We start from the raw sequence: 25908 nt of genomic DNA on the forward strand, positions 1-25908 counted from the left end.
CACCGCAGCCCCTAACAAACATGGCCGCCACCCGGCGTCTGCTACAACTCCCAAAACGCGCGGCACTCCTCCCCCCCGAGGCCACGCCCATTTATGCAGTCATCTATGCAAAGCGTCCGCCGGCCAATGGGGCGTCGGGAGGTCACATGGCCGCCTGGCAAGGCGCAGCGAGGAAGCACTCATGAATAAGTGAGCGGCGGCCTGGGCTAGGCAGCCAATGGAGACGTCGCAGTGTCACGTGGTGTGGCCGGGGAGGCTCGGAAGGAGAAGTTATCTATCAGTGAGCACGGTGCAGGGACTCAGAGCTCAAGTGAGCAGCACAGGGGGCGGCCCGTCCTGGGGCCGGGGAGCCGCAGCGTATAGACAGGGGGCAACCCACCCTCCGTGTACACAGTGTACAGCGGCGGCCCCGGGGCAGTGGTAGGGCGGCGGTATGCTCTGACCATGCCGATCTTACTGTTCCTCATAGACACGTCCGCCTCTATGAACCAGCGCACTTACCTGGGCACGACGTGTCTGGATATTGCCAAAGGCGCGGTTGAGCTATTTATGAAGGTAACGGGACCTCCTGCCCCTTGTGCCCGGCCTGGGAGAGGGACGCGGGGCTGTGTGGGCGCTGTACTGACTGCTGACTTGTTGTGTTTGTGTCCCCGCAGCTGCGTGCCCGGGATCCGGCTAGTAGGGGCGACAGGTACATGCTGGTTACATATGACGAGCCTCCATACTGCATCAAGGTAATCATCCCCTCCCTCCGCCACCCGGCGCCGTGGTGGCTTGTTGCGGGCAGTGGGGGGAACATGGCAGGGCCGCTACATCGCCGTCCCTCCTCCGGGAAGATAAAGTGCCCTTCGCGGGACTCCTCTCCGAGCGGAGGGCGGGGGACTCGCTGGCCCCGGGCGGGGTGTGTGAGGGGGGATATTACGGCGGGAGTAGCCGGGTCGCAGCCACGGAAGATGGCGGACATCTTGCTTTTGTATGGGCTATAAGGCGCCCGAGATGGAGGCGGGGAGGAGAGTGCAGGATGGGCGGAGCTGGGTGACGTCTGCGGAGCCGCCGCCTGATTGGTGGAGGGCGTGTCCCGGAACTCCCCTTTCCTGCCGTTGAGCGGAGAGGCCCGGGCTGCACAGTAACCCGGAATACGGAGAGGCGGGGGTACTACCCTAGTGCTCAGCCCGTGCCCTCTGCCACCCTCCCTGATGTGGTCTCTGCCACCTCCCGTTGTGCCCTCTGCTACTCTGCCACCCCTCCGATGTGCCCTCAGCCGCTATTGCCCCCCCCCCCCACGCTCCGTAACCCTCTGCCGCTGTTGTCTCCCCTCTACTGTCTGCTGCTGTTGAATCCTCTCCCGTACCCTTATCTCCTGTGGTCACCCCCCCCCCCCTTACTTTTTGCTGTTCTTGTAGAATTGCACATAATTAGTTGTCTATATTCTGTCTTGTAGTTCAAAGATTGCTGGAGAGCAACAGGTTTGGTATTTAGTGTAGATATCTGGTAGTAGTGCCATTGCACTTAACTCTTCATATATTCCACACTACTCAAACATTAGTCTTTACTGATAAGACAATGTAGGAATAACCTTAATCGCTAAAATCTAGGCCTATTACTACAAAGTCAGATCACCGATCAGAATGATTATCTGTCCGCCAGTCCTCCTATTTGGTCTTGGATGGTGTGACCGCTTTGGGCGGAATTCAATTGTTTCCAGCCCCCATCGCACCCGACGGAGCTATTCAGTTGATGCTCCTGTTGGGCGCGATCAGCTGCCAGCGCTCCATTTCAGCTCGCAGCCCCAGAGGGGTGAGAGCTGAAATCGGCAAAAAGTGACCTGTTTGGGGCGCCCAAACGGCACTTTTCACGGTCGCGCCCAAGTCTTTGGTTGGGGTTAGCCGATTTACGCTGCTAAACCCGACCACTTTGGGTGCGATCAGCGCGAAAAGCTGGAACAATTGAATAGCGGCCCGCGATCTGTCGCTTTAGACGGGAGATCAGGCCGCGAAAACAATTGAAATCCGCCCTTTGTGTCTAACAAGATAAAAGATGGATTTTGGGAAGGACAGCTAAATGCTAAAGATATGCTCACACAGGTCAGTGTGTGGTTTCTACTTTGTTGGTAGACCTAATAAATACATCGGATGTTGCATTAACATGTTGATTCATGTAAGTGATGCAATGGTGTAATTTTAGGTGATGTCTGAATCAGCAGCACTGATCCGTCCACCCCTGGTAGGGGTGATTGCATTTCTATTCACTGGACCTGCAGCTTCACACAGCCCCTTTTGTCCCTACCACAAATTGGGGTATCCCTGCTTGTCAGCCTTTTAATAATTTGTATTGCAAACAGCCTGTAAAAAAGAAAATATTGCAAAGTTTTGCCTTTAAAACAGGAGAATGTTTCAATGAAACATTCTTTTTCGTTTTTGAAGTGTGATTAAACCAAACCCTAACCTTAAGTGAGTCAGAATATTTCAAATATGTACCGTTTGTCTTCATCTCTATTGTGGATTAGCTTTGTCTGATGGGGACCTTCATTTAATCTAATCACGTGACAACACTGCCTTAATGCATTGTCAAATTTGTGCACTATTCTTTAATTTCTTTCTTATAAGAAATAGCTTACATTTCTCTTTTCTTTTTTAGAAATTGATAGAAGAAACTATAGTCTTCAAACGTGTTTTGGGCACAAATAAATTTGAGGCGTAACTCCCAATAAAAGCTAATCATGCTCTTACTTTTTTTGTTTACTATAGCATTTTTATTATTTTTCAATAATTTAATGTGACATGATTTTTGGCTTATTCTTCATCATTCTGGTAAGATTGCTTACATTATGCAATCATTCTTTCTAGTACAGTCACACCACCACTTGTAGACCAGTGCTAATGTAGGCTTCTAGTATGGATGAGACGTTGAAGAATAATATTTGGCTATGGGGAGGCTCAGAATTCAAACTTTCTAGGCATTGCAGCCTGGGGAGCTGAAATTGTTTGGCGTTCATCATCTCTGGGCCTTTCTCAGGACCAATTCACCTGTATTTGGACAGGGGCCCACCACCTTATAGGGTCATGGGTTATGTTACACATACCAGCTGTTGAATTTGTCTAGAAAGACACCTTTTTTGTAGAGATTTGAGAAAGGGACACATTGTCTTAAATTTGCCCTTCTATTACAAATATCCTTAAGGGGCACATCCACTAGCAGACTTTGAAACAACTGCACGATTACGATATTTTAATCGTGCAGTTGTTTCACAGTCTGTGCTGTGCCTACACTGAGCGATCAGTCGTTCAGTGTAGGCACATCAATCATCTGCTAACATGCTCAATCTGACATTATCGTCAGGTTGACCAGCATGTTTGGGCGATGATTGATGTCGGAAACAACTAGCGGGAGCGTACATCGCTGGTCGTTTCCGATATTAATGTGCCTGATTCATGAGCGATTTAACGATATCGTTATCGTTGAATCACTCATAGAAATCGGCAAGTGGTTGTGCGCCTTTACTCTATAGGTGAGTACATACTAGACAATGTGCTCATGATGAAATATCGTTAATGATTTCCCTTGAACTCTCCCCGGCACTCCGGACATGATATGGTGCTTAAGTGGCCAACTATTGTGCGTCCTTAACGATTCCAGTGCATCATGTACGAGATTGGCAGATCTTCTCAGCTGTAGGCAAGATCTGAAGATACGACTGACGTCCCGCGGGTATGTGGACACTCACGATTTGCACATTTTACACTGTCGTTCCGATGCGTCGAAATTGGGCGAATTGTGCAAAATATAGTCTGGTATGTAGGCAAAATACAGCAAAATCTAACTTTGTTTTAAATAATGTGCAAAAACAGATTGCTTAAAGTATAGAGCTGAATTCCCTACAGTTAATAATAATAATATCCACAAGGGGTCCACAGCGCCTTACAAAGTACTTAAGTAGAAACCATCCAAAAGTCTTGAAATGCAAAACATTGCATAATATTTGATACAAGCTAGAGTATATAATCATTGCTGCATATGCAGTTATATAATACCCACAGAGGCAGTCCTAAAAACTGCTCTTACAGTTCTTATAATTAACCAGCAAGCTGCACCTTGCGTCTGCCTGATGTAATTTGTTAAGAGTATGCCAAATTGTATATTAGTTGTGGGGTTAGTGAAAACCATAATTCCCACATGCAATGTTATGTTGCAATTTATCTTCATATAATTTATAATATGGAGGAAGAGTCATCCTAATGGCAGCAGGAGCACTAATAAGAAGTTTTGTACAAAGGATGCTGTACAACAGTGATTCCCAACCTCGGTCCTCAAGGCACACTAATAGTCCTGGTTTTAGTTATATCCATGATTGTGCACAGAAGGTTAAATCAAAATAACTGAGGTAATAATTAAGTTACTTGTGCTCAAGTTTGGCTATCCCTAAAACCTGGACTGTTGTGTGCCTTCGGGACTGTGGTTGGGAACCCCTGCTGTAGAACCAGCTACTACTGTTGTCCCAAGTCATTTTAGTTTGAGCAGTGACTTGTATATTTTATGGAATGTGCTCTCAGTGAAATTAAAATTGTGGAAAATAAACATTCACAGTTTCATTTTTTTTTTTTTAGTTGCAAGAGGAGAGAATATAAGTTTAGAGAGCCCCTGAATCCACAAGGTCATGACATTTGGTACAAAAAAATCCCTTTATGAGAACATCTTTATCTAAAATAGTAAACTATATTCAAAGTGTATTTTTATTACAGTATTTCAAGGTCTCAAACACTAAGATAAAAGTACGAGTTAACAAGCCTTTATGTCAGCGCAAGGACACATCCTGCATTGCCACTTATCCAAGAGCAGTGGGATGTGTTTGCACTGTAATGTATCAAATGGGAGAGGTGTTGCACAAACACTCAGCTCTGGCAACCTCTTGGCCTCCTGTATTGCAGTAGTCAGTGCGTGTCTGTAATCATGCATACACCTTTGTGTCTTGACTTGCAAGGTCTCGGTAAGTTAAACATGTAATCTAATTATAAAAATCATTACAAGCTCTCCTAACACTGTCATTTTCTAACAGCATGGAAAATGGTACTCTAGTCTTTAATTTTTGGATCTGTTTAGTTAATAAAAGAAAAAAGTATTAAACTCCTGGCTAAATAAGACACCTATATATTGAAAATAATGGTTTCCCTGCAAGTGTGGCTGGTATCATTTATGCAAATAACATCCCAACCCATTCAGGGTAACACAAAAACGTTCTAGAGCAGCCCTCTGACTTTGGAATAGGGGTGTTTTGGGGGGTGCTTTCAGTAGTTTGGTAAAGGGACATTAAGTACCCTGAGCTGGCCTATTAAACACACACATTTTTGTAACTCTGCTTCTGATCCAAACAGATAAACCAGCACAAACAGGTGTCTGGTAAACAAGACATCTGTACAACGCAAAATGAGGCGTAGCTGCTAAATGTTGTATGACCGGAGCCTCAGTGACCAAGACCACTCAACTAGGTTGTTTTCACAAACATAGTCTTAAGGTAGTATCTGCATGGGACTGGGGGGGGGCGAATCAATTGTCTTTTTGGCCAAGCTTATGGGTACCCAATATAGCAATTTAGTCTTTGGTGCCCATTAATTATCATGCTTGTCGCGACCAGTTAGACCGGTTAGGCTCCCCAGACTACTGACTTATCACACATTTCTGCTCACAACCACCTCAACAGAAATGTTGGAGGCTATTGCACCCGAACGGAGCAACAATTTAATTTCTCTGATGGGTGCCCATTAGTGCTATCGACGAAAACAATTTAGTTCACCCCCTACAAAAAACTTAATTCACAAAGTGCATTACTGGTCTGAAGCACATATTCCAGGACTGAAATATCCATGCAGTAATTAGAGATGCAAAATAGACAAATAACTGCATATTGACAGCAAATGTAACCTGTGGAGAAAGCAGCCAGTTTTCCAATTAGCACTCCACATCAGAATTGTGTTGCAGTGTATGTACTGCTAATCACACCTTGCAATGCATGTTGGCGAGATCTGTGATACATGGGATAACCACACAGTGGAAGAAGTTGATATGATCAGATGAATCCTATTTCGCAAGTAAACTGCTCATGTGGTACCAACCAAAAGAACTATCTAAATGGGAGTATGTTTGCACCAGTGAGAGGCCCTGGTGGTTCTGTAATGTGGGGCATATTTTCTTGCCATGGTTTGGGTGCCGTCTTCACTCCACGTTGCAGCCTTTTGTGGCCATAGAAGATTTTCCATGATGGCAGTGCTCTCAGAGCACATGTGATGCCCAGATGTGATGAGCGTGATCCTGATTATGCATATGTCTTCTCCATCTTAATCCCATTACTGAGCCCAATCGGATCAGTTATTTTTGGGCAATTTGTGGAATGAAGGTGCTCCTTCACTGCATACAGGCCACACATTGTTGCCCAAGTTCCTATTTTCTTTTCCCCCTTAAATGTGCATAAACAGACTATGCCTGGTGTCCCTTATTAATGATTATACTGACTGGCCAGTACGTGTTCTATGGAGGGGATTACATTTTTTTTGGGTGCTCTAAGTAACGGGCATCCAACAGATCAATTCAATTGGAAGCAAATGCCGAAGGCGCCCACATTTCTGCTCGCATCCTCCTGAGGTAGCGAGCAGAAATGTGCAAAAAGTTCAGCTTTTGGGGCATCCAAACGGCACTTCTCAAGTTGTCTAATAGCTGCTTTGTGTGGCTAAACCCGGTGCTTTTATGTGCTGCAATGGGCGCCCAAAGCAATGTTGGGCGCCTATAAATTATTGCCGCCCAAAAATACTATTTAATCACCCTGTGTATGAAAAATAAATATATATATATATATATATATATATATATAATTTTCTGTAGCATTGTATGTTTGTTTTTTATTTTTATTAAATCAACCTTTTCAATACAATGTCAATCTGCATGTGTATAACTGCAAAAAAAACCATTGCATTGGCATGCTATATAAAAATAGTTATTGTAGGGGGACTTGTTAAACACGAGCTCGCCCTACGCTAAGGACACCCTAGCCATGACGTTATGCAGTCAGAATGGGGTGGAGGGTTAACATCCACATTGCAGAGTGTCCTACATTGAACTCTGCCGGCAAGAAGTCTACAATAGCTTATTTTCATTAATAACAGTTATTTCTATAGTGCACACATTCTGCAGCACTGTACAGCGAATATTTGGTCATTCACACCAGTCCCTGCCACAGTGGAGCTTACAGTCCATGCCATGATAGGCAGTTAGAATGGAGTGGAGGCTTGACATCCACATTGCAGTGTGTCCTATATTGAACTCTCTGGGCAGTGAGATCGCTCGCCTATATACACACGTTCTGTGTGCCAGCTATCATTGTCCAGTGGCTGACAGCCGTGCTGTATAAGGAGGCACCACACAGCAGGACAGATTATGACCTGTTGCTAGAAGGACTTGTGTTCTGAGAAGCAGCATGAAGTGGTTGCACAATTGGTTGAACATAAATGGCTCATCCTATATTGCTTGTCCTATTTTTTTATTTTTTTTTCTTGGATCTGTGCAAATTATAAGCTTCACAATTCAGGGCATATTTAATAGAATATATCTGCTGTTTAGACAGGCGACACTCCTGTATGGTGGCAGCAAATAAATGGCACAGCACACTGTTTTAAATGCCAAATTTATTTTCATCTTAATATGGCCTTAGAATGTTGAAGATTTAATGTTTCGTTAATTTGATTTTAGCTGGTCGTGTGTCATTCTCTGTAGAGTTTTATAACTTCTGGCATTTTTCAGAATGAATGTTACTTACTATTGCAGCATTAACAATTAATTTCATGCCAGTAAAACCTAATGTCTTTAACTTCCCTTCCGTACAAATAATGATTACATGTGCTGCAGGGGTTGCCCTTCAAACTGCCACTGATTACAATATAGCGCTGTGATGGGACTAAAATATGGGGATGTCTATAATTTCTTGTGAATATAAATGTCACTTAATTAGGGAACTTTAGAGACAGACACATGACTTATCAGTGAAATTATCATTAAGGGGAGGGGGGGGGGGATTTGTGTTAAGGTCTGTACACACCTGACAGATATATCTGCAGATGATGGTCGTTCATACACACTGAACGACCATCATCTGCATGCTGCAGTGGGTAGGGGGCATGGCCTAATCGTGGCAGGTGTGGCCACGCCTCTTTCAAAAATGAAAGGGGGTTGCTGTGTGCCCCTCAGCCCGGCGCACAGCCAATGGGGGACACTATCAATGTGATCTCTCCCCCCTTTGGCATAGGAGACTGCTGCTTTAGCAGCCTCGGACAGTTGCCCAGCACACAGCAGCGTGTACTGGGCTGCTGTGGATGGGGAGCTGTGCTGGACCTGGGTAAGTAGTACCTGCTCGCGGCTCCCCCAACCCCCCCCCCCCCCCCTCCTCTCTGCACCCCTATGTATGGGCATATAGTCTGTACACACTGGCCAACGGGGGCACGATATGTTGGCCGGCCAGTGTGTACCCAGCATTAGAGATGCTTTGTTCAGAATGTGCTGCTTGCTAAAGCTGGACAGTAACTCTTCATAACAGTGACTCTTCCTGATTGATAGACTTGGTTATGTGTTTTTATATTTTTGTGGACACAAACACTGTTTTATTTAAGATTGCAACATAGCAACTCCCATTCGTGTTCATAAATGAAATCTACATTCCAGCTTCCCCAGTCACACTTGTAAATATTCTCACAGTGAAGGTAAGCTAGCTCACTAGTGGCTCTATCATGCATTGCTATGTATGCAATATGCAAGCAGGTAAATGTATAGCCTGTGTGATGTAGCTGTGACCTACATATGTAAGAATAGTTACAACAGTCTAGAGATAAAAGCTGAGACGTGTCCATATAAGTAGGAGGAAGCAGAGCTGTAGAAAACCAATCAACCTGCTGGCTGCAGTGCTTATGGATTGCTGATGTTTGTGAATCTGGCACACTCACAACTCTGGGGGCTTCTTTATATCTACCTGATATTTTGTCCGTTGCTGGTAACCTTTTACTTTTCAGTATTGTTTCTGTTTATTAGCAAGAATGGATGCTGCCTGTTTCGTATGTAGTAATTGAGAAAATCAGGCAGACTCCAAAACGGCAGCTCCTCATGTACAGCCATGGCCAAAAGTATTGAGAATGACACAAGTATTGGTTTTCACAAAGTCTGTTGCTTCAGTGTTAGACCTATTTGTCAGATGTTACTATGGTATACTGAAGTAAAATTACAAGCATTTCATCAGTGTCAAAGGCTTTTATTGACAATTACATTAAGTTTATGCAAAGAGTCAATATTTGCAGTGTTGACCCTTCTTTTCCAAGACCTCCGCTATTCGCCCTGGCATGCTGTCAATCAACTTCTCGGCCACATAATGACTGATGGGCGCCCATTCTTGCCTAATCAATGCTTGAAGTTTGTCAGAATTTGTGGGTTTTTGTTTGTCCACCCGCCTCTTGAGGATTGACCACAAGTTCTCAATGGGATTAAGGTCTGGGGAGTTTCCTGACCATGGACCCAAAATTTTGATGTTTTGTTCCCTGAGCCATTTATTTACCCCTTTTGCCTTATGGCAAGGTGCTCCATAATGCTGGAAAAGGCATTGTTCCTCACCAAACTGTTCTTGGATGGTTGGGAGAAGTTGCTCTTGGAGGATGTTTTGGTACCATTCTTTATTCATGGCTGTGTTCTTAGGCAGAATTGTGAGTGAGCCCACTCCCATGGCTGAGAAGCAACCTCACACATGAATGGTCTCGGGATGCCTTATTGTTGGCAATGTTTAGCACGGGCATGTTTATGAAATTGTAGTCTATGCACATGTAGGGCTGGTGCCAATGTGCATTGAAAATGACTGCTATGGAACAACTTGGCAAATGAAGATCTACACATGTAAGTCGATGTGGAGAATTAAAGAGAGGGGAACTCGTGCGGCAGCGGGATCTCACACAAGTGTTCATTGCCCCATAGGGTAACGAGCCCTTTTGTGCGAATAGGGCATCCGGCCTGGTGAAGGGTACAAACGGGCTACTGTTGCAACGGCAAATCACACCCTTTGCCAGCAATGGAATTTCCCCCTCCGATGTAAGCAATTTATTTGTAATTACTCACAACTAATTCAACTCTGCATCACCCCTAATGTGTCCTTAGACCACTTCTTTATCAAGCAGGACACTACAAAGCACATGCTTCATAAAATGATGGTTGCTGTATAGTTATTATAAATTTGCCCTTGTATTGAATTGACATTTTGGCTTGCATATGCAGCTGTGTAAACACCTGCTACATAGTATACAGACTAGATAATGTGGTGGAAAGTGTCTGCATTTTTTTATTCAGTAGAATAACCGCGTTTAAAAAAACAAAAAACTATAAAGCATTCTTTATAGCAATATAAGATCTGCTTTTACCTGTGATGTATTGGTGAGAAGAATTCCTGAATGCAGGAAATAACTTTAGAGAGGGTTATATCTGTGGGAGTGGTGGGACTGAATAATCCAGGAATATTTCTTGCGTTACCATCTCACCTGAAAAGCCAAAATCTTAATTACAATAAGGAACTGTTTTAAGATTGATATGTTTTATACAGAACCACAGAATGACATTTGAAGGGGTTGTATGATTTAAAAACAGAATATGTACATATTTTTATGGGTCTTCAGCATCATCTCCTATAGTGTGAAGTCTTACATTCAGTGTGCTGCTACAATCCTCTGCCATTCATGTACTCTTTTTCTAGACCCTCTGTGTTGGTTTGTATATTAGTTTTTGTTGCTTACTTTTGTCCCATCACCTGCGCGCTGGCAGGGTCTCAAGTCTTGTGGCTTTGATTCACTCCCTTGCAAAACAGCAAAGATTTTGTTGGGTTTGTACTGTAGGACTTCAGCTCAATCATGGCATTGCAGGGTTTTGTGGATTTCAGGATGGTTTTTTCACAGTAACACTTATAAGCAGCTATTTACAGCACATTAGCGCACCTTGCCAAGTGTACCGTTCTAGAGTCCTGGCTTTTCTTTGATGTCCATCTTTGGTTTATAAAATCACATATTTGCCAGGTGGTAACTTTGTGGGTTCCTGGGTCTAGCTCTTGTTCCTGGGTCTAGCTCTTGTGGAGAGATTTTTACTTCTCTAGAAAACATGTTATTTCAAATGGGCAATTGCTATTAAACAGTCTTGCGTTGTGTTGCTGTGCACATACATGGTGGTTAGTTAGGGTAGAGAACCCCACCTGTTCTCCTTTTTTTTTTTTTTTTTTTTTCTTTTTATTAGTCATGTCTGGGCTACGAGTGCTCGTGAGAAGGGCACCCTTTAGGTAGGTGCACTTAGACAATTAGGAGAAGCTGTTAATGGGACTCCAGTAATGCCAAGAGTTAGGGGTACTAGACAAATCTGTAGTAAGCGGGATGGTAGCAAAAAAAAAAAATCTTTGCTGGCTGCAAAAATACGTTTGCCAAAAAGCACATGGGAGAGCCTCTCTGCAAGTGGAGAAAGACTTTCTGATCGAACAAGTCTGAAGTTTTTGGCCTTCACTGTTCCCAACTATATTGGCTCTGCTGTGAAGCATGGTGGCTAGATACTTCTCTACTAGAGGGGCCTGCAGAATGGAACATATGATAGCTATAACAAGCTCTTGCCTACAGGTGAATCTCCTTTTCTCCAGAAAGTAGAAAGAACTGAGTGAAGTTCTTACCCTTTACCACTCCTCCTTCCCATGTCCTGCCTGAGTGCCTAATCATCGTTTTATTCAGATGGCTGTTTTCTAAGATGAGAAGCCATGCCCAGGTTCGATAGTTGGGGCGTGCCCAGCTCCTGGTTTGTTATCTGAAAGTCTGCACCACATGCACATAAACAGAACGGCTAAAACATTACCATCTATCTTCACTTGCATTCTTTCTTTGTTTTTGTACTTTCGCTGTATGTATATTTTTCTTTCTATCTATTTAAAGGTGCCCGTCCACTAGACGATCAAGTTGAGCGATTGAACGTTATCGTTCAATCGTTTGCAAAAATGTCTAAAACGATGCGCGCTCCTGCTGGCCGTTTAGACATCTATCATCTGGTAAACATGCTGGACAACCTGACGATAAGGTTCAGCATGTTTGCAGATAATGTGCCTACACTGAACGACTGCTTGTTCAGTGTAGGCACGTCACAGACTGACAAATGACTGCACGATTACAATGTCTTAATGGTGCAGTCGTGTTGAGGTCTGCTGCACCTTAAGTCGGCATCTTCTCAACTAGAGTACATACTTAACTGGAAGAAAGAAAATTTGATGACTTTCATCTAAAGAGGTAGTATATACATGTTAACTCTGTATATACACTCCCCTTTGAAGTAGATCTGTCATACAGTTTTAGGAAAAGTTATCTGTAATGTACAGCACTCTGGAGAAACTTATAGTACAATGATGCTCTATTTCAGGCATTATGCCAATGAGTTGGTGGAATACACTGAAGATCCAGTCATTACCAGCTTTATGTATAGTAGCTGTAAATGATCACGAAATAGAAACTGGAAGATCAGTCGTGCGCTGAACTGTTTTGATAAAATCTTCCCATCACCTCTCACGCTTGGGCCCGTATCCATAACTCCATCCAAGTCCGGTGGTTGTGACGTTGGTGTTTTGCAAATTACCTTAACAAAAAAATAGAACTCTCCTGCCACCACCAAGGAATTTGTGTAGGGGAAAAACTCCTACAATGGTCCTTTGGTTCCGCTCATGGTGTATATATACGCTTTAAAAATCAGTAGCATCTGCCTCACTAGGCCGCAGGTCTAGGAACGCAGAATGTCAGAACTAGAAATTTTAAGTTTTAATTTCAAGAATAATTTCTAAGCTTATAGGTACAAAAAGTATTACGAAGATTATTAGGACTATTAAAAGTACACACAGATTACAGACAATTTCAAAGAAAATTGAAAGGGGAAAAACAAAGTTCAAATATCACCCTCTGAATTTAACAATGCTGGAGCAAGGTTCTCTGGAAAGAATTTCTGGTGCATCCTAGCCAGGTGTGGACGCAGGCTGTCATGCTTCCTCTTCCACAGAAATGGATTCTGAATTTCATAGCCCATGGGAGAGGAGAGAGCAAGTCTGCAATTAATTACTTCTCTATCAGGTGTGATTGTCTCCCATTATCCTGTCCAGCAAATGGAGATGCCAGTGGGCATACTGGGAAGACAGGCCCAGATGTCGGCCAACCTACAAGTGTGAATTCCCAATCAGCCCTTGTGGTTCCAAGTACACTACTTACACAATTATGGACTTGTCCCTTAGAGCATGAACAATAAAGGTTTGCATGCCCAATCGGCAACATCCTCTGAAACTTAATTAGGTTTTTGCATAAATGTAAACATTCTGGCCCGCTAGGCTAAATATACTCATTTGGTTAGCTGATACACTGTATATATTGTAAAATGTATCAGTCTGTGGCTCATAACACACACTTATGAATATTATTGTTAACATGTCCATGTCGATATAAAATGGACTTTATCATTACACCCTCGTATATTGATTTGGCTTGAAATTCAGATGTTTCAATTAAAAAAATAAATAAAATTATATATATATTATATTCTCTATCTGAAATTCAGATGTATCAATTAAATTTTTTTTATATATATATCATATATTTTTATTATTGAAACATCTGATTTTCAGATAGAGATATATAATTTCCACTAAAAGTACTCTCCTGTTCATTTCTTTAATTGCAGTCTGGGTAAACTGTCTTTACATTAACATTGTTAAATTATAATTGAAAATACCTACTCAAATATAATGAATTGCTGCACGAAGCTGAATTGGTAGTAATCAGCCGTATATTGGATTAGAAGTTAATATCCTGTAAATGTTTTCTTTATCGTGAGAACGCCAAGTACTCTTTTTGTCTAATCATTCTCCATTATTCCACTAGAAGTGGGACTCACGCCCTGGTCACAGCAGCCTTTGATACTTCTGTCCATTAAAGACACAATGTAACACTGGTTTTCTTTATTTGCTTTTTGCATGGAGCCTTGCGCCCTATGCCTAAAGCAAAAAGTACAGTACAGTGTTCTTTCATGTCCCTGTTACTCTGGAAATGATGATTTATCAAAGTGTACCTTATACTATCGCAGCATGAGACACTTGGTGAGTTTTGAAGTTCTGACAATTTAAAGGAGGAAGGTTTCTTACAGGTTAGGATAAAATAAAAATATTTTTATAATATTTTATTCCCTCAAGCACAATGTGATGCAGTATATAGTAATACATACAGTTACTACACCAAATACTTCGTATTAATAGTTTAGCGCTCGTCTAAGTCAGGTTAAATTTTTGTCACAATCTTTATAATTCTAAACTTTGATGGGACCTCAAAATAAAAAATGGAATGTGTATAGGATAGTACCATTGGATGTAATTCACATTTCGGGGTCAATCCTATTAGGTGGGATTTGCGAAGTGCGAGTTGCTATTTTCACTTCGAATTTGCATAGTGAATTCATTTTGCAATCCAATTAGCAACTCGCACTGAATCGGTCAGACTGAATTTGCAACTTTTCATTCGCACCCCCCTAAGGGTGTGAGTTTGACAGGAAAATCTTTATTTTAAGGTTAAAAAGGTCGGGACACTGTACTGAATCCCTTGGACAAGCCCACCCCCCCACCCCATAATGACTAATTAGGCATTTGGAAGTTTCCAATTCGAATAATTAGTCCAGTAATGTCATTCGGGGGGGGGGGAATTGGCAACAAATTACCCCAAAATCTACTTTTTCGTTAGTTTAATCACCCCAAATTTAATTGCAATTATTTTTTAGTTGAAAAACTGTTTTAACGTTTTTTTTTTCTTTTCAAGGTGTCCTCAAAGTACCCCAAAATCATCCTTTTCCCTACTTTTTTATTTTTTTGTTTAGTTTTGAGATTAAATGAAAAAAGTTTGTTTATAATTTTCTTGCATTTAAAAAAAACAAAAGCAAATCAGCCATTTGACACTATATTTAAAAACCTACAGTACCTTCCTAATGCCCACAGACAGGCCTCTATACGGTCCTGCTAAAGAAATTATCAATTTTTGGGGGGTCCAGGATGGTTTCCCCACATTTTCATGCGTCTCTCGCAAATCTCATTTGGCAGTAAATTTGCACACCTCCGCTGCGAATATGCATTTTCATTGGATTGGGGAATTCTCGGGAGCGCGCTTCACTGTGAATGTGCGAGTTTCAAGAAACTCGCTACTCTCCATTCGCACCTAATTGGATTGAGCCCATAATACCATACAATATGTACCAGTAGGGGAAAAAAAAAATGATGGACCAGCTTCAATAGACCGCTAACTAATTTTGTTAGTCAATAATAGAGTGCTGAGTGCAATTGTTCTAGTCTTTGGGCCTGATTCAGAGTTGGGAATGGAGTGAGATCTCTCTCTCAACTGATCATCTTGGTGAAACCTTGCTGCACTGCAGGTGGGGCAGATTTAAAATGTACAGAGAGATTTAGATTGGGAGTGAGGTATCCAAACTGAATTGTAGAGTAATAATAAAGCTGTGCAGTATTTGTGGGCTACATGTAAAAGCAGCCAGTATTTACCCTACATGCAAAAAAAAATAAAATATGTATTTCTACTTCAGGGTCCATAGGGTATCCACAGGATACCTTGGGGTATAGGTGTGACGTCAGTCGCAGGGCACCAAAGAGTTAAGCTTTCAGCCTCCCAGGATGCACTAGGTCCCCCTCCTATACCCCGCCCCCGGGCCAAGGCACCTCAGTTTAGTTTGGTGCCCGGCCGGAGTCGGGTGCACCTGTTGGAGTGGGGGCTAGAAGAGCCCCTGAAGCTTTTTCTTCATGCAGCTGTGGCTGCACATCTGGATGAACAGCATGGACAGTCAGTCCTGACGTCCATGCTGTCTTCCCTACACCCCGCCGGTACCAGAACGCCGGTACTGATCCGGGGATGCTGGTGGGCGTCTGGGGTCACAGCTAGCGGTGACCCCAGATGCTCCGGACCATGGCCGGATTCAAGGGGGACAGAGGTAAGCAGCGGGGTCCCGCGGTGGGTCCCCGCTGATCACATGGTCCTAAGTCCCCAGGCAGGGGGCTCCCTGGGGACTGGCTGCAGCGTGGAGCCAGGCGACCAACCTGCGCTTCCACTACCCCCTGGGACAGCGGACCGCAGCAGAGCGGTAGCGCTGCGGCGTCCCAGGGGTTAAATGCATGCCAGGGGAGCGCGCCTTCCCTGTCTCACAGCCGGCGCCTCCCCCGCTGCACACAGCCCTCTCTGCACTGTGCTGACTGGTCCTGTGTCAGCGCTCCTCCCCCAGGCCAGCTTCTCTCTGCTCCTCGGCGGCCATCTTCTCTGCAACGCATGGTGAACGCTGCTGGAAGTCTGGAAGGAAGCATCGTGGTCTGGGTCCCCCCGCATACCTCTCCTCCGCTGTGGCTCAGGTCTGTGTATGCAGCGCTGTGTCCTACCAGGCCCTGTGTCTGTGTAGTTGAGTGATCAGCGCTGTTAGTGCAGGAATTGTTATTTCTCTGCATTGTATGTGACTGTGCTAGCGCTGCCTGTAACTTTTCTTCTCTAAACTGTCAGCTTTATTACTGTCCCTGTTCTTTCTGCTAAAGCCCTTGCGGTGCGGTGCTGCAGGGTGGTCTCTCGCCTATTTAATACTTAATTGGTGAGAGAGGTCACATACGTGGTGCCATCATGTCTGAAAGTGATTTTCCCCTCCGGCTACAGTGTACCACGTGCAAAGTACCGTTAGCGGAGGGGGAGGGTAGCGCGGAGGGCCTTTGCCGGCAGTGTTTGTCCATGGCGCGGCCTATTACGGTTACAGCACCGGTACAGGAGCCGCCCTGGGCTTGTTTCGCTCAGGCGTTAACAGCTTTAGTGGGCCAGTTAGCTCCGCAGCCCGCGTTTACTCCGATGGGTTTGTCCCAGCAGTCTGTGGTGTCGTCACCCATGCAGGGGTTCCCACGACAATTGGTGGTACCCCACAGTCTCCCTATTTCCCCGCTCCCGGGTTCTCAGGAGCCAGCGTGGGTTAACTCCCTGACGAGTTCTGTACAGCACTTGTCGGATGTGTTGCAAGGGGAGTCTGTGATGCGGCCTCATAAAAGGCCGGTGGCGTCTCTGTCCGCTCCTTATGAGGATGACGAAGGGACGTCTGATGATGGGGAGATTCTGGATCCTTACGATCAGGAACCTTTCCATACTAAGGACGCTGATGCTAAGTCCAAAGTATATATTCCTGGACTTATTCGGGCGGTCCGCACAGCCTTGGTGATTGAGGACGAAGTTCCCCCAGCGGCTAAATCTAAGTATGCCTTTTTCAAAGATGTGAAGGGCGATGCCACAGTCTTTCCTCTTTCGGGTCAGTTGGTGGACCATTTAGAGGAGGCGTGGAAACAACCTGGCAAAAGATACCAGCCGCAGAGACGCCTGGCGGTGGCTTATCCGTTCGCGGATAATTATTTTGCTAAGTGTGAATCCCCTCCACAGGTGGATTCTCACGTGACCCGTCTTGTCCGTAGTGCCACATTGCCAATGCCATCCATGTCCTCCCTTAAGGATGCTACGGACCGCAAGGTAGAAATCTGCCTGAAGTCCGCTTATTCCCTTGCAGGGGGGGCAGCACGGCCGGCTATGGCCATTTGCTGGGTTGCCAGAGCGATGGAGCGCTGGGCGGATTCATTAGAGGCTTCTTTTGAATCCGACTGTCCGGCCGAACAGGCGGAGTTGATTGGCAATCTCCGTGATTCGGCCACCTACATCAACGAGGCGGCTCTAGACATTAGTACTCTGGTGTCTAGAATTTCTTCAGCAGCGGTCTCGTCGCACCTTGTGGCTGCGATCCTGGAAGGCGGACGCAGATCCAAGAAAGGTCTGGAAGCGTTGCCGTTTACCGGAGAAGTTCTCTTCGGTCCGGATCTGGATAAGATTGTGGCCACGCTGGCGGCAGCCAAATCTGCTTGTCTCCCGTCGGCCGCTGCTCCTTCTGGTTCTGGACCATCGTCCTTTCGGTCATCTAGGGCCCAGGGCAGGCCCAAACCACAGTCGTTTCCTCGACAGGCTGGCCCTAAGAAATCGGTCAAGCCCCGGAAACAGGCATGGAGTACCAGACGTCCGGCCCCCAAGCCAGATGACAAGCCTGCGGCCTGACGGTCCGGGTCTCCCCTTGGGGGATCCCAGGGTGGGAGGCCGCCTGCTGCAGTTCTCCCGGTGTTGGTCGTTCACTACGACAGACACTTGGGTTCTGGAGGTGGTCTCTCACGGGTACGCCCTCTCCTTCCGGCACAGACCCCCGGCTCGATTCTTCACCACGGGTCTACCATCAGACCGGAACAAGGCTACAGAGCTGCGGAAGGTATTGCACACTATGCTCCAGGCTGGAGTTATAGTGCCTGTTCCATTCTCCCAGAGGGGCCAGGGTTTCTATTCAAATCTATTTTTGGTACAGAAACCCAATGGGTCATATCGTCCGATTCTTAACCTCAAAGCACTCAACAAGTCTTTGCGGGTCCCGAAGTTTCGGATGGAGACCCTACGGTCCATCATTCTGGCGCTGGAACCTGGGGACTACATGGTGTCATTGGACATACAGGACGCTATGGCGGTCATGGCGGCTTCTCTGCGGCTGCAAGGAGTCCGCATGTTGCCGTACTTGGACGACCTGTTATTGGTGGCAGGATCTCCAGAGCTCATGTTACACCACTTGGACCTGACCATTGCACTGCTGCAACGGCACGGCTGGCTAATCAACTGGCAGAAGTCCACTCTAATCCCGTCTCGGAGGATTCTGCATCTTGGAGCCTTATTGGACTCGGGACAGCAAAGGATCTTCGTGACGGAGGACAAGATCTCTGCTTTACAGTCAAGGGTGCGCAGTTGTCTGCACAGCCGCCGGGTGTCCTTACACTCGGCGATGAGGTTACTGGGCTCCATGGTGTCGGTGTTCGACATGGTGGAATACGCCCAGTTTCACTCCAGACCTCTGCAGCACCTGATCCTGTCCAAGTGGAACGGGCTGCCTCAGTCTCTGAAGTCCCAGACGATTGTGCTCACCCCGGAGGTTCGCCTGTCCCTTGCGTGGTGGTTAAAGACGACCCACCTCAACAAGGGACGTCCGTTCTGGGTTCCAAATTGGGTCCTGTTGACAACGGACGCCAGTCTTCGGGGCTGGGGAGCAGTTTCGGGTCCACACTTGTTCCAGGGCAGGTGGACACCGACAGAAGCGGAGCTTCCAATAAATATCTTGGAACTCCGTGCGGTCTTCAATGCTCTCCTGCAGGCACAGCGGTTTCTCCAGGGTCACCCGGTGCAGGTCCAGTCGGACAATGCTACCACCGTGGCCTACATAAACAGGCAAGGAGGAACTCGCAGTCGGGCGGCTCTCGTAGAGGTCTCTCGGATCCTGGTTTGGGCGGAGCGCAATCTTCCGGCCATATCAGCGGTCTTCATCCCGGGAGTGCTAAATTGGGAGGCGGACTTTCTAAGTCGCCAGGACGTTCATCCAGGGGAATGGTCCCTGCACCCGGACGTTTTTCAACTACTGGTGGACAGGTGGGGTCTTCCAGAAATCGACCTCATGGCGTCCCGGCACAACAACAAGTTGCCGGTGTACGGGTCTCGCACAAGAGACGAAGGGGCGTCTCTGGTGGATGCTCTGTCCGTCCGGTGGACGTTCAGGTTCGCATACCTGTTCCCTCCGGTCTCCCTTCTTCCACGGGTAATCCGGAAATTCAAACAGGAAGGAGGGACGCTCCTGTTGATAGCTCCCGCGTGGCCCAGACGGCACTGGTTCTCAGACCTTCAGGGTCTGTCCGTGGACAGTCCTCTGCGGTTGCCGCTACGACCGGACCTTCTGTCTCAGGGTCCTTGTCTTCACCCGGACCTGACTCGGCTGTCTTTGGCGGCGTGGCTGTTGAGACGGCCATGCTGAGGTCCTGGGGGTTTTCCAGCTCTGTGGTGCGTACCATGTTACGAGCTCGGAAACCGTCTTCCGCGAGGATATACCATCGCGTGTGGCATACGTTCTTCCAGTGGTGTCGACCGAGAGGTTATGCACCGCGGGAGTTTCGTCTGTCTCGGATTCTCGCCTTCCTGCAAGCGGGACTAGATCATGGGCTTCGCCTTGCTTCTTTGAAGGTACAGGTTTCGGCCCTATCTGTCTGGTTTCACCGTAGGATTGCTACAATCCCGGATGTGCGCACCTTTATGCAAGGTGTTCTCCGTATTCAGCCGCCCTTTGTTCCACCTGTGGCGCCTTGGGATTTGGCTGTGGTCCTGAGGGCTCTCCAAGGACCGCCGTTTGAACCACTGGGCTCAGTGGATATTAAATGGCTAACAGCTAAGACTGTTTTCCTTCTGGCCGTTGCTTCAGCCAGACGTGTTTCTGAGTTAGGGGCTCTTTCTTGTAGACCCCCTTTCTTGGTTTTTCATGGGAACAGGGCAGTGCTCCGCACTCGGCCCGAGTTTCTTCCCAAAGTTGTTTCCCAGTTTCATGTTAACGAGGAAATAGTTGTTCCGGCCTTTAACTCACCGGGTCTTTCCGTGGGTGAGGCCTCTTTGGATGTTGTGCGGGCCTTAAGGACTTATGTTGACCGCACTTTGTTTAGGAAGTCGGACGCTTTGTTGTCCTCTATGGCTTCTGTAAAAAGGGTTGGCCTGCTTCAAAGCAAACTTTGGCAGCCTGGATCCGTATGGCTATTTCTGAAGCTTATCTTCATGAAGGCCTACCGGTCCCTCCTTCTCTGAAGGCTCATTCCACTAGGTCTGTGGGTCCTTCGTGGGCAGCTCGACGTGGTGCCTCGGCAGTTCAGATCTGCAAGGCTGCTACATGGTCTTCTGTCCATACCTTCGTGAGGTATTACAGGTTTGACACCTTCGCCTCTCAGGATGCTTCCTTCGGGCGGCGGATTCTCCTTTCTGCACAGGAGCGTCCCCACCCTTAAAGGATACTGCTTTGGGACATCCCCAAGGTATCCTGTGGATACCCTATGGACCCTGAAGTAGAAAATATGAGATATGGTAAGAACTTACCCTTGTTATCTCTATTTCTACGAAGTCCATAGGGTTCCACAGGACTCCCGCCCTGTCGCACCTGTGCTGCAGATGGGCTTTGCTCTGGTCACCGGTTTTCCGTCTCCCTCTGGTGAGAATGTGATTCTTGTATGTGTCCAGATCTTTGTTCTCTCTCTTCCTTCTCCTCCTCCGGCCTATGGCTTGGTAACTAACTGAGGTGCCTTGGCCCGGGGGCGGGGTATAGGAGGGGGACCTAGTGCATCCTGGGAGGCTGAAAGCTTAACTCTATGGTGCCCTGCGACTGACGTCACACCTATACCCCAAGGTATCCTGTGGAACCCTATGGACTTCGTAGAAATAGAGATAACAAGGGTAAGTTCTTACCATATCTCATATTTTACACCCCTTGCATTGCAACATGGTTTGTCCAGGTACACAGTTAAGTGCTATCTCTCTCTCTATTGCCAGGCCCTTTGTACATTGGTTATTGTTGCTGGATACTTTTCTTGAATATCCATTCGTGAATTCAACAGACTGCAAAACACATTCTGTCTAACTGTGATCATTATACTTTGTACAGAACAACACCATTGGTGCCCGGAATGGTAAAGTTCACGAAGTGCCGCACTTGGCCTACTCTTACTAGACTCAGCAACAAGTTGGCAACCGTAAAGCGACTTCTCCCATGCTAAAGGCCGGGCACCCTGCAGACAAGGTGCACTCGCACTTGGCCCAGAAGTCCTGCTTTGTATGGATTTCTTCTTGCACCTGAGGAAGTTGCGAGCAGAAATCCGCGCTAAGTGCAGCCTCGGTGCTGGGTGCCCAAAACAATTGAATAGCTCCCGGTCACTTTAGACGAGAGCTACGGGTACCCAAAACAATCACCCAACCATGTGTTTGCGGTTGTGGAGTATCTTGCTAAAATCTGTGCACAAAATCATATTTGCTTTAGCAATGAAGCATGCACCTATCTGCTTTAGGGATTAATCTGCAATGCGCTAATCGGAACCTGCAGGTTAATGACCTCTCCTCAGGCACCCATAATTGATATAACTTGCAGTCATATTTGTGTTTCTGTGCGGGCCTGCACAAGTTTGCAACTATGCAAACATACCCTAAATGTTCTTTCTCTTCCACCCCAGTCTCGCCTCTCGAGTAGTAGACAGGCGCAAGTGTCCGACTAACAAATCTGCATACACATGCGGCAAATATTTTCTGCATGTACAGAGCCAAAATGTATGTAGGAGGTACAAGTCCAACTTCGCATCATCCCTAAAGGTCTTCCATCTATACCACAGGTTCTCAAACTCTGTCCTTAAGCTGGGTACACACTGCAGCGGTATATATTGCCTACATCGTTCAGTACGCATGTTTGCGCGGTCCTGCAGTCGCTAGCGATGGTCACCAGGTTTGATGTGTTGAACATCAAACCTAGCGATATCGCTAGCAGCCAGTGCATTGGTGATGAATGACTGAATAACTGTGATCGTTACGTCGATTTAAAGTCATCCAGTGTGGACGCACAATCACTGACTGGCATTCGGTCCAATGTCTGAACGAATGCCCGACGCTCCAGTGTGTACCTAGCCATAGTTGCAGAATAATACTTCGCTGCAGTCTGGTGGGCTGAAGAAGAGTCTCTGCGCCTGCCGGGAACATGTTGTCAATGGATGACACGCTCCATGTATTAAAGTGTCTTTGGCAGAAGTAACGCACTCCCTGATACTTACCATTATTCCGACATGCCTAGGGTTTTCTTGTATTTTTTATTTTGGTGCTTTGTTTTATTAGATCAGACTGCGCCTACTAGTGCGACCCACCGTAAAGTGATTGTTATGCCAGAGAGGCTCAAGATCTTCTCGTACGCTAACTGCGCCCAGCTGATCCCAGCACTCTCACGGTCAGAGTCACCATTTCCTGCTTCCTTCACTAAGCACAGCCCATCTGCTGCATGGGTCTTTTTTAGAAACTGTTTTTGAGAAGTACAGATCCATCTATCAACTGAACAGAAGCTGTTCCATATTTCTTAAAAAAAAAAGAAGGAAATTTGAATCACGAAGGGGATTGAAGAATTCCTCTAGGACGTTTATGGAACTTATCGCCCAACTTTTAAAAATACATTATTTTCAAAGGACATTTACACTTTTGGGACTGGTGTATCTAATGACACTTAGTATATTTGCCCCTAAGAATCAAGTTTGGCTGAGATGGCAAACTCGGGAGAGTTTGGGCTTTTTTTTCCCACTCGCAAATTTACTAATGTAAACTCGGGAGAGAGAGAGAACTCCTCTTTTGCTATGGGAAAATACTGGAGAGTTGGCAAACTCTTCAATTCACCATCTGCTAAACTCGAGCACCTCTTCCCAAGTGAAGATAGGATTCGGGAATTTACCAAGCAGAGAGTTTCTAAACTCTCATGAGAAGGGAAAACACTCCAGTAAAAACTCGTGAAAAAAATTCACCTGCCTGTGACTGCGAGTTTGGCAGAAACCTACACAGATCGCTGTGATCCATGTATGTTTCTGCCTGTAAATAAACGTGGGACCAGCCATTGAGCGGCCGCTACATGTAACGTTCTGTCAGTTCGTGTAGTGTAAGTATATGCAACAGTGAGCTATGAGCAACCCTATGTCATGTCATATTTTTTTTTTTTTTTTTTTACATTTAACCCGTTTTTAACACCACAGAACACAAGCAGCCTTCACATATCTCACTAATATGTGCAGGCTGCTTGCTCGGGAGAGTAATCTCCTGCAAAACGTGCTACTCCGGGGAAATATCTCGTTCTGCTTCACCATCGGCCATCTCACTCTCAGCTAAAATCGCTTCTTGGTAAATTTGAGAGTTTCAGGAGCCTCAAACCACCTGCGTTTCGGCGACGCTAATCGAGTTAAAAAAAAGCAAACTCGTCCAGACTTGATTCTTAGTAAATTTACCCCTTAGGGATCTATGCACTCTCTAAGTGTTTTTTTGTGTATTTGTGGTTCCCACTAACTGGTTCTTTTGGAGGTGCAGCAACTTTTATTCATAGCGCAAGATAAGGGCATTTTTTTTTTTTTTTGTACTGTATACTTTAATCCACGTGCAGTTATCCAAAAAACTGTCTATCCGAGCTACGCTCTGCCACAGTTAGCTTGGGTAATCGGCATTCTATGAGTTCTGTTTTAACGAGTGTCTAAAATACTTTAGAGAAGTGGAGGTAATTTATCTGCTCTAGATGTGTTACCAACTCAAGAAATTGGATAATAAAACACACCATTTAGTTCTGTTATTGCTAAGGAGTGCATGTACTAATTACATTTTAAGTGGTATTGAGGCGATGATCAAGAAGCATCTGTTCTAAAGCAGTACTGAAAAATAGGGTGAACTGTCCATATTAAATATATATGAAGTGCTTGAGTTTGTATCGGCCTTCTACTGTTTGTAGGATACTTTGTGTACATTAACCCTTACAACTGCCAGATTAATCGGAAACTGCTTTGCCAGCGACAGTGTGGGAGAGACTGGCAATTTTCAAGGGGGTGTTTAGATGTTAGGCTTAATGCTCCCATATACGAGGACACAAAAACAGCTTTTACTTCCTAGAGAACAGTACAGAGCCATTACGGAGGTTGGATTTTATACTTGTGAAAAGTCTTCACACCTTGGTTGGCATAGCGTATGTGGTTTTATAGCAAGTACATACTGCAGTCACTATAGTCTTCTGACCCTTGCACATATAAGGTTTACTTTTGGATATGCCACAGGTGCCCATGTGACCAAGGCCTGGCACTTGTAGGTTAATAACTTAGGCCCATACCTATTTTAGTAATGGTCAGTAAAATAGCTTGTTTGCTTAGAATTTGTGTTGCTCATTCCTTACTCCTGCTGCATTCATATGGGCAGCTAGTGGGTCACACACGGACTGTACGCCCGCCTGTCTGTCTGGTTTCTCAAGGATAGCTCACTTTGGGAATTCATTGCTCCCAGATTTAGTATGCGTCTGCTGCTCTGCAGTCTTAATCATGTTCTTCCTGAAGGAAGTCTGTAAGGTGAAAGACTGCTTGTGTGCACATCTGCTCTCCCCGTGCTGTACAAGTGTCACTTCTGTAACAGACAAATATAAAGGGTTTTGTGCTTACACTGTGCATGGCAAAATTTGTTTTGTTTTGTTTTTGTTTGTTTGTTTTTTTAAATTAGTCTTACAAAGCTGAAAAATTCCTTTGGTAATGGAAAGACCGGAATGGGTTTTCTGGAGAAGGGGGGGGAAACCCAATACTTCAGTCATTGATGGTGAAACACTGAAATAAGATCACATTCCCAGATAATTTTGGCAATATAAAAAAAAAAAAAAAAGTTTGCCACTGGGATGCAGTAAACTAGGTGTGCAGACCACGGACAGATGTACTAAGCACTGAAAAATGATAAACTGGAGAGTTATAAATCACCAGCCAATCGGGTCCTAATTGTCATTCTTCAAACACAGCCTGTAACATGAGCTGAGTGGCTGGTGGTTTATGACTCTCTCCAGTTTATCACTTTTCAGTGCTTAGTACATCTCCCCCCAGGTCTGTGTCACATCATTGCATTATGCGTATATTGTCACATTTTTGTACTAATCCTATTTTTCTTTCAATTATTGGCTGAGTCCTTACAACTCAGTTTATCCAGGTCTGTGTTAGACAAACTAATGTTACATCTGTGAATAGGATCTGATCAAACGCCTGAGGATTATGCCTCCATCTATGTTCTCTTTACTTGGTTCTTCTCTACTTCCACTCCCACAGTGAGTGACTTGGATATTGAACCAGCTGTAGCATCTCTGTGAACAGCCTAGAAAAGAGATGTGAGGGAAGATTGGTGTCAGACATGTTTCTGTATGACATGATACATCCAATGT

The 25908-nt window shown here is 45.5% G+C and overlaps 1 protein-coding gene across 3 annotated transcripts in view; it reads left to right on the plus strand.

Moving 5' to 3' along the window:
• Window positions 1-243: 243 nt before the first annotated feature.
• The window catches only part of LOC148534750 (integrator complex subunit 6-like), a 51634-nt gene continuing 25969 nt past the window's right edge, over window positions 244-25908 (plus strand). For all 3 annotated transcript variants that reach the window (XR_015876706.1, XM_088465758.1, XM_088465759.1), the window contains exons 1-2: window positions 244-555; window positions 657-734. Coding sequence is in view for 2 of the 3 variants with exons in the window: in XM_088465758.1 (XP_088321884.1) it covers window positions 445-555; window positions 657-734 (189 nt within the window). In the remaining variant the exon portion in view is untranslated. The remainder of the gene's footprint in view (window positions 556-656; window positions 735-25908) is intronic.

The sequence above is a fragment of the Taudactylus pleione genome, unplaced genomic scaffold (genome assembly GCF_031769625.1).
Source record: "Taudactylus pleione unplaced genomic scaffold, aTauple2 ptg000064l, whole genome shotgun sequence".
Classification (NCBI taxonomy): Eukaryota; Metazoa; Chordata; class Amphibia; order Anura; family Myobatrachidae; genus Taudactylus; species Taudactylus pleione.